This window comes from Thermobia domestica, chromosome 13, assembly GCF_964235325.1.
Source record: "Thermobia domestica chromosome 13, izTheDome1.hap1.1, whole genome shotgun sequence".
NCBI lineage: Eukaryota > Metazoa > Arthropoda > Insecta > Zygentoma > Lepismatidae > Thermobia > Thermobia domestica.
In genome coordinates, this window is record NC_137466.1 from 36,316,781 (window position 1) to 36,329,686 (window position 12,906).

The 12,906-nt window shown below is 34.3% G+C and overlaps 1 protein-coding gene across 5 annotated transcripts in view; it reads right to left on the minus strand.

Annotated features, from left to right (window-relative positions):
• The window catches only part of LOC145668101 (uncharacterized), a 104,571-nt gene that overhangs the window by 35,445 nt on the left and 56,220 nt on the right, over window positions 1-12,906 (minus strand). For all 5 annotated transcript variants that reach the window (XM_081735624.1, XM_081735623.1, XM_081735626.1 and 2 more), the window contains exons 2-3: window positions 8,171-8,618; window positions 1,866-2,033 (exon numbers count right to left, since the gene is read on the minus strand). In XM_081735624.1, coding sequence (XP_081591750.1) covers window positions 1,866-2,033; window positions 8,171-8,389 — 387 coding nt within the window. In that variant the 5' untranslated portion in view covers window positions 8,390-8,618. The remainder of the gene's footprint in view (window positions 1-1,865; window positions 2,034-8,170; window positions 8,619-12,906) is intronic.

The following is a 12,906-nucleotide window of genomic DNA, read 5'->3' on the forward strand; positions in this document are numbered from 1 at the left end:
TGATGAACACACATTTGTGGGATATCACGTTTCACCCCCATATTCGTACTATATTTAAACCTAAATTCCTCATTTATTACTCAGAGATTATATTACAAAAGCAACTTGTTTATGTAACTTTATTAATGTTTCTTTTGTGATTTTTTTTTTTATAGTTTGTTATTATTGTTATGCAAGCAAAGGAAAATTCTAAATATTGTTTCGTTTTTAATAATGTTTACTATTGATAAAATACATTGAAATGTACTTTTTTTGGGAGGAGAGTCATACAAAGCCCACGATAGGCAATTATTGAAATCATAAGTATCTTTGGTATCTATTTATATATAAATGGGTCAGAGCCAAAGTGGACTCAAATAATTCATATCTTTATTCACTTTTCTTACTGATATGCAAAGTAAGTCGTTATATTTCTTTAACTTGGACTAATAAAAGTCGTAGTGAACTAACTTGGACTAAATTAGTTCTTCTGTACTCTGTAGTACTTTGAAATTGTCCATACGTAATTCTGTATAATGGTTTCACTTGTGCAATCTTTTTGTCCTTCTGAAATGACTCTTAACGATTATATTAACAAGTATGTAAAGATTAGTACCAACGTATTTTTATCAGGAGTCCTTCGTGAGTGAGTCGGCAGACATATCGCATTTGTGGCCAATTAGTCCCGGTTTCGAGTTCGAATGGAGGAGAATTTCTCTTGGATATAAGGCGAAAAGCGTTTTGGATTCCGCTTTAAGCTTATGTGACCCCCAAGGCGAAACAAGTTCATTTCTGTCCATATATGATATAAATACATAGAGCAAATTATTTACCCCCCCAAAAAAATTAAATTAAATTTAAAAATAAAAAACGGGTTTTTTTAAAAAAAAAAACATTTTTTTTCAATAAAAACCATGGTTTTTGCCAACCCGGTATATATATATATATATATATATATATATATATATATATATATATATATATATATATATATATATATATATATACACGAAAGTCACTATGTTTGCCACCTCTTGAACCACCCGACCGATCTCGATTCAAGCCTGGAATGTTTATCATTTCACTTCGACAGTACAACGTAGGGGAGGGGAGGGGGAGATATAAAAATACATAAAACTTAATAACTCTTGAATCACGAGACTGATCTCAATCAAATTTGCAAATAGATGAGGTTCAGGCCTGGGATGGATTTTATCATTTCCCTTTGACGGTGCAACTTAGAGGAGGGGGAAAGGAGAGATCGAAATAACCGACCGAGAGAGAAATGATCGAAAATGACCGGTATTAGTGTTGAATCCATAGTTTTCGGTGTCGCTGAGAACAGTGACACTTCCGATGCCGTTTAAATCCTAATTCAGCCGTTTACGTCTAAAATGAAACATTCTCCCCATGCGAAGAATGGATATTCCGCGAGTCTAAAGTATGACAAAACAAGATCATTTAAGATTGTTGGTTAAAACTTTACGGCTTATTTTCACACTTTCAAAATTCATCAACAATGCTAATAATAAAATGTCAGTAGAATGGAGCTCTCTGGTACTCTCAAAAACCTACAATCTGAAACAATCCACATTTTCAGGAACTTCCCTGTTATTGAGCAGAAGTTATTAGAGTATTTGACAATCACAATGGGTTTATAGACACATTACTCAATAAGGATAAAATTATCAGAAACAGAGATAATTTTTGTTCATAATGAGCACTAAAATGCTGTATTATTCTTACTCATGATCATTTTACATAGAACTTCAAGATATGTTCACTAATTCAGTTAATTATTCGATCATTTTATTTTGACAGATGTACTTACATATAGGAAACAAAAAACCAAAATAAAATGATGTGAACCTACACAAGTATCTTACCTTGACAACACATTCCTTTACCATTCCGTTGTTACTCTTTGTTCTAAGTGGAGTAGAGGTAATAAGGGGCTCACTTTCTAATGAGTGTTTCTGTAGTCGCCGACTATGAGAAGATTTCTCAGTTTTTCTCGAAATTCCGTTTGGGGAATGTAGAACATTGTCACTTTTCTGAAATACAAGGAAACTAAATTACTAAATTAACTCATGGTTTGAGTCGGTTCTATAAAACAGTTGAAATACAGATGTCAAAGTGCATTACAAATAATCATATGACTTCAAAACAGAAAAAAAAAAGTTCATGTAAAAACGTAAGATTTGAAACTGCAAAAATATTCCACTGAATAATTTCATTTGCCTGCTTAACAAACTGACAATTCCACCATGAACTTTTATGACTGATAAAATAGCATCAAATGAACTACCTATGAAGTTTTTAAAACAACCTGGTTTTCTAAATATTAAAATCTTACCAATTGGTTGAGGTACAAGATTAAACTTTGATTGTAATAATATGTGTCCTATAGCACCTATTAGTAACTTGTTTTCTTGTTTTGATAATTAGCAATATTCAAATACTTGTGGAATTCATTATTAAAATTTATTCTTTTGTCATTTTCTTAAAATTTTAGGTCGTTTGCGCGAACTGAAGATCCAAAGTGTGATTTTCTTCATTATTTTTTTCCATTGATTAAGACGCAAATACGCAACTTTTGAGCTCTATTAGAATTCGATACTCAATAATCTGCTTTTTTTTCGCTCCACCTTACTGAACAGATATGCATTCTTGCACTGTTGCATTTGACTAAACTGTATATAATTATGTTCTTATCGATTTGTATTGTAATATTTTACTCAAGTTCTTTGTTTTACTACTCTCAGCATATAATAATAATAATAATAATTATTATTATTATTATAAACCAGTTCAAAGTTAAAACCTTGCTCCCTTCTGCTATCTCCTCCAGATAATGCTGGCTCTTGACGTGGGATCCAAAGCACACCCACCGAAAATCGAACCCGAGACACTCGTGCCGCTAACTATATAGCCACCAAGTGTTTTGAAAACAGCAATTTGGTTTCCATGGCAGCAGAGTTGTTTGAGTTGTTCACAATAAACTTCGCGTCATATTATAATTTTAGAAATAAATGTAAAAATAGAGCATTCTATTAACATACATGGCACTACTGCTTTTTTTGTGTCACACATTTATCATTTCCCAATGTTCTCTAAATGCAAATGTTCCCAATGTTTTAGTTATTATTATTAATTTATTGATTTTAAAGAAAAGGAAAACACGGCGAATTTTATTTTAATTCTTCATTATTAAATACCTGGGCGCCACAATATTACTCTGATCAGTTCCCTGTATAGTAACTTTTTAAGTGTTGATAGTAAAATTGCAATGAAGATGAAAATTTAAAGAAGGAAAAATATTCGACTGAGCCAGTAATTGAACCCGAGTCTCGAACTTAACTAAGTCAGTGGGCTAACGACCTACTCCGCTGATACAGAGCCACATAGACTGTATCAAAACTCTGCTGTGTTTGGAAAACCCAGCGTTTATATTAATAATAATCTGCGGGTTGGGTTTGATATTATTTAATAAATGGTGGAAACAACTGATTTTCCCCTCATCATCATATCCTGTGTAGGTGCGAATTCAAACGATACAATATAGAACTAGACTAAAAACGGTGTGCTAACCATTACGCAACGAAATTTACTTCCTAAGAACCACATTTGGACTTTTAGGATCTTAGCAATTCGGTTGAAGTTCTTTCTTATCATTTTAGTTTGACTGAAATGCGGATTCGAAAAGGAACTGGGGCATTAATTTTTCACAAATAACGACTGTACCGTCTGAAATGCATTTTTGAACATAACACTTGGGTTGAACTGAGTTTTCATTTCACTTTTATTCAAATACGGATCGTTAAGTGCGAAGAAGGAGTTCAAATATTTTTCATAAACTTATTCTTCCCATGCATCGCCAAGTATTTCAGCTAGTAATAAACAACAATAAAGTAAAATGTCCTTCAATAAAAACGTATCTTTCTACACAGCCATGCATGACGAGTAGAGAAAAAAAAATATAGTTTACCTTGACTTCTGACAACTCTGCACGACTGTTAAATTCAGTTAACTTCTGCAGGTATATTGTAGAGTTACCAACGTCATCCGCATACTTACTTCAGTTATTTTGACTATAACAAAACCATATGCTAATCTATTACATTTTCAGTCATATATAGATGGACAATTACATATAAATATATTGGAACCTATTAATTTGTCCTTATTTCCGTGGATTTTCCAATAACATATACTTTACTTTCTATTCTTGCGTTGCCTATTTGCGTTTCTTAGAATCTGGCCGCGTTGAAGCAACATTATTCCTATGTTGATAGTGTGAATTTCACATCTACATATTGAGCACCTAAATTGTTAAACATTCGACGATAGTACTATTTTTTTTTTGGGGGGGGGGGGTATATTTTAATGTTGCTATTGTTATTACTTTCACTATCATAAGTCTTTGGTCAATACAGCCTAGAACTAGAAATATGTTGGTATTTCTCGTAAAAAAGAAAGAAAAAAAAAAGAGGTGACACTATTGGTTCTTATCGTAGGCAAGTATACGAAGAAACCGGCTCCTGTTCTCAAAAGGATTTTTTCTCTTATTCTCTACAATTCCCAAGGTAACTCACTAACTTTTACTATAGACAGATGTACTAACTAACTTTTCTATGATAGATAAGAGCACCATTTATCCTCACGTTTGATTTTAGTAAGTTTACTACACTACACCTTTCTTGACAAAGAGATGGGTTTGACGACTGCCTTTTAAGGTTTCGTTTTCTCACTTCTAGTGCACCTCGCTGCTTGCTATACAACCACATGGCATTAGTTCCAAAGCGGTACTCCACTACTACTACTACTACTACACGGCTCTCGACAGGGACGTAGCCAAGGGGTCCGGACCTCCCCGAAATACCAATTTTTCGTAAATTTAGTCTAATTTTAGGAGTAAATTTTATAATGTTAATATAATTTATCTTCATATTGAATTTGGACCCCTCCTGAAATAAATTTCCGCCTACGTGCCTCGACTTGTATCAAATCCAAAGAACAATCACAGATGAAATTCCCATACATTTTATCTACATTTTTTTTTTCTAACTTGCTGCATATACTAACAAATATAGAAGAATTTATGTTCCAAACTATTAATAACAAAATAGTGTCTCATCTTACTGCCTGTAGGGCGAGTCTCATGAGCAATGTGAGTAAAATAATTGTATATTCAGAATGATCGTCATTTTACGTTACTGAAGGAGAATCTAAAGCAGATATAGAAAAATCAATGTTCTTATGTGGTACCTCTAAGTTTTTCCATAAGAAACATATGTTATATATTACTGTTTTCTTTTCAAAAAAAAAAAAAAAAAAAAAAAAAAAAAAAAAAAAAAGTATTTTCTGAAAGTTGGCCACCTGTCCAAATTATCTACTTCTCAATAGTACTAACCGTGGTCAATATATCCACGTAGGTATACAAAGAATGCAAAAAACGCATGACTGGATGGATTATAATTCGAATCCGAGTCTCTGGTTAACCGTTACCCAATCCGCTCTCTGAACAGCCATACATTCTTATTATTCTTGAAGTCAGTGTTCAATCACGCAGAGACCACGTAAACTGTACCAAATTTATGTTGTGTTCGGACAATCCAGTGTCTACATTTCAGAACACCTCTCCGATAAGAAGAATGAGGAGTAAGAAAATCTTACAAACATAATTTGAACGTGCTGTAAACAAAGCCTTCTTTCAAAACATTTTAGGTTAGTAGCCCTAGTTTTAAAAAGTTCAAAAATCGGCAGGCTTTGATACTAGTATAGTGCTGAGCACTGTAATTCAAGTGACCAAACATCCCGATTTTATTTATTTATTTATTTTCTTCAACACTTGAAAGTGCAATTTATTGCTAACAAGTACCAACACGAAACAGCTGATGTTGGGAGTGAGAGAGGAGAATGCGGACGGAATTTAAAAGAACCTTAAAAATGAAAGTAGAAAAGCTATGACCGCGGCTACTATATTATATCTGCGATTTCAGATGAGAATGCACTAAACGATCACTACATTCTTTTCTTTAGACAGATGACAACATTCCAGTAGGTTCCACGTTTCCTCCCTCTTACCCTAATACATATATTTGGAATTCACAGATGTAAATTATTTTAACAAAAGAGACACTGACCAAAGCTTAAAACTTTATTTTAAATTATAATTTGTAACTGTTTCGGATATCTAGCATATCCTTCTTCAGACACTATCGAAATTAATGAAAATACAGACATATATATAAATGTTGTTATAACAAAGTTTATATATATATGTCTGTATTTTCATTAATTTCGATAGTGTCTGAAGAAGGATATGCTAGATATCCGAAACAGTTACAAATTATAATTTAAAATAAAGTAAAGTTTTAAGCTTTGGTCAGTGTCTCTTTTGTTAAAACAATTAATCCAAAGCCATGAATAGTCTTACTATGTAAATTATGTACAACTCTTACATACTATAAATCTATTGTGATTACTCAATGGCGGTTTGTACGAAAGTCTCATCCGTAAAAATATATAGATTTCATCGCTATAAGAAAAGGGAAGAAAGCTTATTTAATGTATTAATTTTTGTGTATCGCTTGCTGAAGTTTTCCTTTTTTAGCTTTTCTTTCTTTTTCTGGTGTGGAGGTCACAGTAGCTCAGTGGTAAAGCGCCGACCTATGGGTGCGTGGGGTCCCTCATTTGATCTCTGGCCAAGTTTGTGGTTTGACAACATAGTATTCGTGTGTTTTCTCGGGGTACCCCCGTTTCCTCCTACATTCTCATTCTACCAATTCTTCCATCATTTACTTGCATTAACCATAAGTCTCCTTTAGCCTAAAGGGCATAATTGTTGGTCGTTAACCTGAGGGCCTTTTTTTTTTCTGATGTTACTTCTCTCAGACGCTGTGATTGCTGCTGATACAATAACGAATATTTCATAAGGTAAAGTATGGCATATTCGTGGTATAAGTACATTCCCGATAATTTGTAAAGTAACCGTCCGAAAAACACCGAGTCTTCTTAGGCCTTCAATTTAGGCTACAAAAAATGGCACTTGATTCCAGCTTCTTTCATCAGTGGGACAGATTGTGCCAGGACCTGAGCTAGGTTTGTAGGGAAAAAAAGAGTAAGGAGGAAGTTGTATTTTATGTGTTGTGCTGTTATTTAAAACCAGCTGAAAGCGATAATATAAAGAATGAAGTAAATATTGATTGTTTTATAGCTCTATCTATATTACACTTTTTAAAGAAATGAGTCTCTTGAAAAAATGAAATGAAATCTTTGAGTTTTACGTCCCGCGGTTATGCCGGTTAGGCTAAAGGAGACGGTGAAGATGAGTAATGAATGAAATGGTGGAATGAAGAAAGTGGGAGGAAACGGGAGAACCCCGAGAAAACCCACGCACACGGTGTTTGTCCACCACAAAGTATGAGTCTCTTGAGAATACACAGAATCCTTAATGAATATTTTCAATTTTGCGAGTATCTTGGCGTAGGTGTTTAATATCTCGTACAAAAGCAAACATGTGTATGTACTGTGTTACCGGATTGTAGTCTAATGAATACCTCGTATAATTAGCGATCTGCTTCTTATGTAGAAGCTGTCACGAAATTACCTTTCTTGCTAACAATAGAAATACCCAATATATACTATTCACATTGAAAGTAAATCAATTGAAAACTAGTCATTTGAAATAATTACTGTACTTGGAGTATAATACGCACCTGAATTGTAATGATTATTATTATTTTTTTTTTAAAGCAAACAAATTGAAGATTAAAATGAAAGTTCATTAGAAATATGTTTTATTTCTGCTTACATCATTTAAATTGGTTCAATTGTTTACATTGATTGATGGATTGTTCTCGTTTCATGCGTTAATACTTACATATATGTTAAAGGCAATTTCTAAAAGAAAAAAGTGCATATTATAGATCTATCTACTCCGTAAAATATGGTAGTTAGGCTAACTACTTAAATCTTAAATGATGGGGCTATGACTAAGCGTGACTGTGGTCCTATTATAACAGAAGAGAATAGAGCAGTATACGAACTATCTGTATGCAGCCTTGCTCTTTCCTTTGATTTTATCACCTACGGAAACTTTATACCAAATTATCACGAATATACCTTACCATATTCTACTAGTCCATACCATCAACAATACTCAATTAAAACTGCAAATTTCTCCTACCTCTTTTAGCAGCTTCCCACTTCTTCTTCTAATTTTGTTTACTTTCCGAAGTTTGTTTATTCGACCATTAATGGGAGAAGTGAGGCCGTTTATTTTTCGACTAATTCCATTGGGCCCACTACGGCCACTTCTTGATGAGACATGAGTTCGATGGTTGCCTTTTAAGGTTTTCTGTTTTCTCACTCCTACTGCACCTCGCTGCTCGCTACGCAACCACATGGCATTAATTCCATACGAGATCTACCACTACTACACTGCTGTAGTACGGATTTCAAAGAACAGTTCCTACAGATCTATCTGTAAGTTTTACTGTCCCACGCTGACTACTGAACCACGCATTCAAAAATGAAAATGTTCACGTGTTGCACAACATGTTGCTCTGGTAACTTATGTCATTCCACATTGCCGAACTATCATCACGAGCCTTTCAGTAGTAAACGCATTTCACCTAGAAAAGAAAGAAACATACTTGTAAATTTTAATCGTACAACCAGTAGATTTTGCATAAAGCTAAAAATATTATAATTATTTTTACTTAAGATAGTACAGTGAACTCAAATATCCATCCGAACGCAAATACCCGTATCGACTTACCAAAATGAAAATTTAAGGTTATGAACAACCAAACGTGTCATCTGTGAATACATCAAAACCTGAAACTATTAAATAATAATAATAATAATAAAACAGAGGGCTGCTATAGTTCCATGCTTTTGTTAGCGATCTAGCTTGAAAAAGTAAGCTGGGTTCTCACATTTCGAAAGCCCATTAACGCGCTTTATTTTGATTTGGAATGAAATGTCAAAGTGCACATGTCTCTTTGTCGTCATCCTACGGCTAGTCTCCATTACCATGGTGTTACTCTGTGACAAGACCCCCAAAAGAGACGAAAATATTGAGAAGTAATTTGCTAATTAGTGAATATTACTAATACTTGGTTTACAATGTAGTGTTCCTTTCAACACAGAGACTATAGAAGAGACTGATCTACAGCGTAACGTGAAATTCAAATAGCATGAGCTCCTACAAGGAATCGATCCAGAATCTTCCATTAACCACATAGCCTCGACGGAGCTCCGTTTACGTTTTGATAACCTAAAACATCAGCTTTTCGAGGATTTTTTTCACCAAAGTTTAATATGCGAGGTCAAAGAGACCATGAGAATCCAAACTCAAATCAATGTTGTGATGTAATTGTGGCTTAACCCATTTAAGACTACTATAATCAAAATAATTAGTAAACCCATGTCAAATGCGCGACAAGTACACGTCCAATGTTTTTTCATCATCATTTGCATTCATACCGTAAGACAAAAATGATCCGAAAGTCTTACTGACAGGGTCAGGTAACTTTATAATGAACAAATAATTCAAACTTTGTGACTGACCTGTTATCAGCCATTATTTATTTGAAAATTACTCGCAGTGGCAGAGCTGGCAACTGAACATCCTGGATTCGATCCTCGACGGGGAAAATGATTTTTCTGTCGTTCCATCTCGTCAAAACGATAATGGCAAATTTTTCCAGCATGTCAAATTCATACCTCGAAGTGCCGCCGAAGCATGATGCTGCCCTTACTACTTCTTTTGTTTGCCGATGTCCTTTCCTTCATCCTGTCTGTCCCAAATGCGGGGAGTAATTCTATCTTTATTTGAAACGTTGCTCCACTATTAACTAACTACCGAATGAAAGCAACAACTTGGAAGAATGGAAATCGTTTGGAAGACATAACCTACAACAAGGGTCAATATAAAACAACGACTGGGGCTTGGACAGTGAGAGAGACTAGCTATAACCATATAATTGAGCTGGATTGGCATACGGCAGAGCAACTGGCAGCCTCTGGTTTCTACGGTGGTGAATCTATTTCTGATCTTAAGGTCGAAAAATAAGGATGAAACACAAACATCGCAATTTGTTAAAAATGTTAAAACAACAAAAAGATACTCCAATATTTATTAGCGTTTAACGAAATAAAAGGAAGAAAAAGGAAACATATCCAAAGATGACACACACCCAAATCGATACATCTCACTGCGCTAAATTATAAACTGTAAATCCTGATGGAGAAAAACTAAATTTTTGAAAACCTAAAACTTGATGCTGTACGATAAACAATGCCATCTATTCAAATGAAACTAATACTGAAGTGTATACTCTAATAAACCCTTCATTATGATAATAGCACGATGACAGTGGACTAACTTAACGCTACTTTAATTTTTATTTAACTATAAAATCGTCCAATGATAAGACATATATCGATCTATAGATTCCAACAAGCTGAACAAATGACATGCCCGAGGATAAATTCCCATGCGTAGTTTTCGACAAAATCTCGAAAAACTAATATTTTGACACTGAAAATGCATCGTTCTTTCCTAACCTCACTGTGTATAAAAATACAGGGTGTTTCAAGAGAACACCGACAACTTTTGGAAGGTGATTCCTGACACTAATATAAGACAAAAAGTACAGACCAACCTGGGTGCACAAATGCTTCGTTTCGGAGTTATGTTTTTCTGTCTATACATTTTTATCAAGACAGATTAAAAAAAAAAAAAAATTAGGGGTCCACAGCTCAAAAAGTATGGGACCTACCGTAGTCAAGACTCCATTTAGGAACTAATATGTCCGCTAAGGTACTCAAGCAACATTTTTTTTTTTTTTAAGCAGGAGTTTGGCTACAGGCATATAATTTGACGTACTCACTAACTATTTCTATAAACATTGTTGCTTACGTACCGCACGATTCTGAAACTTTGATATTTGGGTAGGGCACATACTAGTTTCTAATTGACGTCTTGACCCGACTACGGTAGACCCCATAGTTTTGGAGCTATGGATATTTAAACTTTTCATGTTTTCGGCAGCCTGTAACGCCGAAAGGAAAGCATCTGTGCATCAACGCTGGTCTATATTTTGTCTTACCTTGGTGTCAGGAATCACCTCCCAAACACTGTCGGTGTTGTTTTAATAATAATAATAATAATAATAATAATTATTATTATTATTATTATTATTATTAAGTAGTACATTGTATCTATTGTTTGATTTCTCCTAACAGTGACGCACAAACCAATACCATATAAAATAAAATGCAAGTTGCAGATCATGATTTTCGCAAAAGCGTCTAGTATTTTCTTGTCAGTAAAGTATTGACAGCGTCACTCTCTCCCTACGTTAAAATTCCTTCTGCATCATTTCCCTTTAAAAATGTTATTGTATTGCTAAAACTGGTTTAGAATACTTAGATTATGTACATGATATTGCGCCACCTAATGGATAAAGATGTATCCTATTTGAAATTCTAAAAATATATTTTGTTTATGCATTAAAGAATCGCACAAAACCTATGTATTAAATCAAGTTACAGAACGTATGTTTACGATACGGTTTAAATGGCGTGGAAATAGTGGCTTCTCATGCATTTCATATGGCAACGCAGCATCAACGACCTTGAACGCCAGCTATTTTCTCTCGTTCAATGAATTCTTTTTTGAAGATGGCAACGTCGCAAAACTCATCATACGAATGACTGATTTTCCTCTTATATTGTTGAGAAACAAAAAGAAATTAACTTCATTCAAACTTATCCCTGAAATCGTAACTTTAATATTGAATTTGATCGTAAAAAACAAAAGCTGACTTGAAACTGTCGATAGTAGTTATTTCATTACTTCATCTGCCCAGTTTTTCAAACGGGACAGTGCGTTTGTAATAGAATAGTATTAACTACCAAATAAATGAAACCGTAAGAAGGTACTATGCCTAAAAATTCTATGCATGTTGTCTAGCGTCCGTTTTTAAGACCGAGGCTGTGTAAGACAAGGACCTACAGTTTAAGGTGGAATCGAATCATCACAATGCGTTCAATCCTCTCCCACTGGAAATCTAATCCTGGATAGTAATGCATCAAAGGCATCAGGTTCCGGGTTTGATTCCCAGAGGAAAATCACTTTAAGCTCTATGTCTTATATATTTCCTCTAACTCTATGGCCTATGGAACCTGGAGGTTTAAAGACGTATTCAAATCTCCTCTATCGACTTTTGTCCTTGACCAACTGGATCCAGTTTCTACTTCAAATGAAAATTACATTTAAAGCACGTATATATTTTCTTACTATTGCTTTTGTTGTTATGAACATCTCTTATTTTCCTACTACTTCTTACAAAGTCGAAGAATTTTTCTAGTAACTCCGCATTACTTCGGCGAAATTTCAACTAGCATGTCGTTTGTTTTTGCAAACTTTTAGAACTCCCACGAAACAACACTTTTCATGTCTTTGTGGTCAATAAAGATTTCTGTTGTATATTCTCCTTTTACGTATAGTCCTCTAACCGGTAATATATTGCAATTCTTGGTCAGATTCAGTTATGTAAATATACAGCGTAATAATCAAAACCTGAACTATTACGTAAATAACACACGTGGTTTATGAAGCACCTTAAGTAGTAAAAGGAAATACTGTATTTAAGATTGCAGCAGGTTTTTAATTAATGTCATTTTTCTAACGCTTGCAAGCGCAAAATATACATAATCGAAACAGTGGACATGGAATACACTATCATACGTAATGAAGTTATATTCCTATATCTCCTGAGTCTGAGTTTTCGTGGGGGAGTCTGAGTTTTCGTGCTCTACGTCCTTATGCATTACCAAGATTACGAAGGATGGGACATCCTATTAACGTGAGCTCCGGTCCACCTACATTATGCTGTCTCCAAGAGAGCT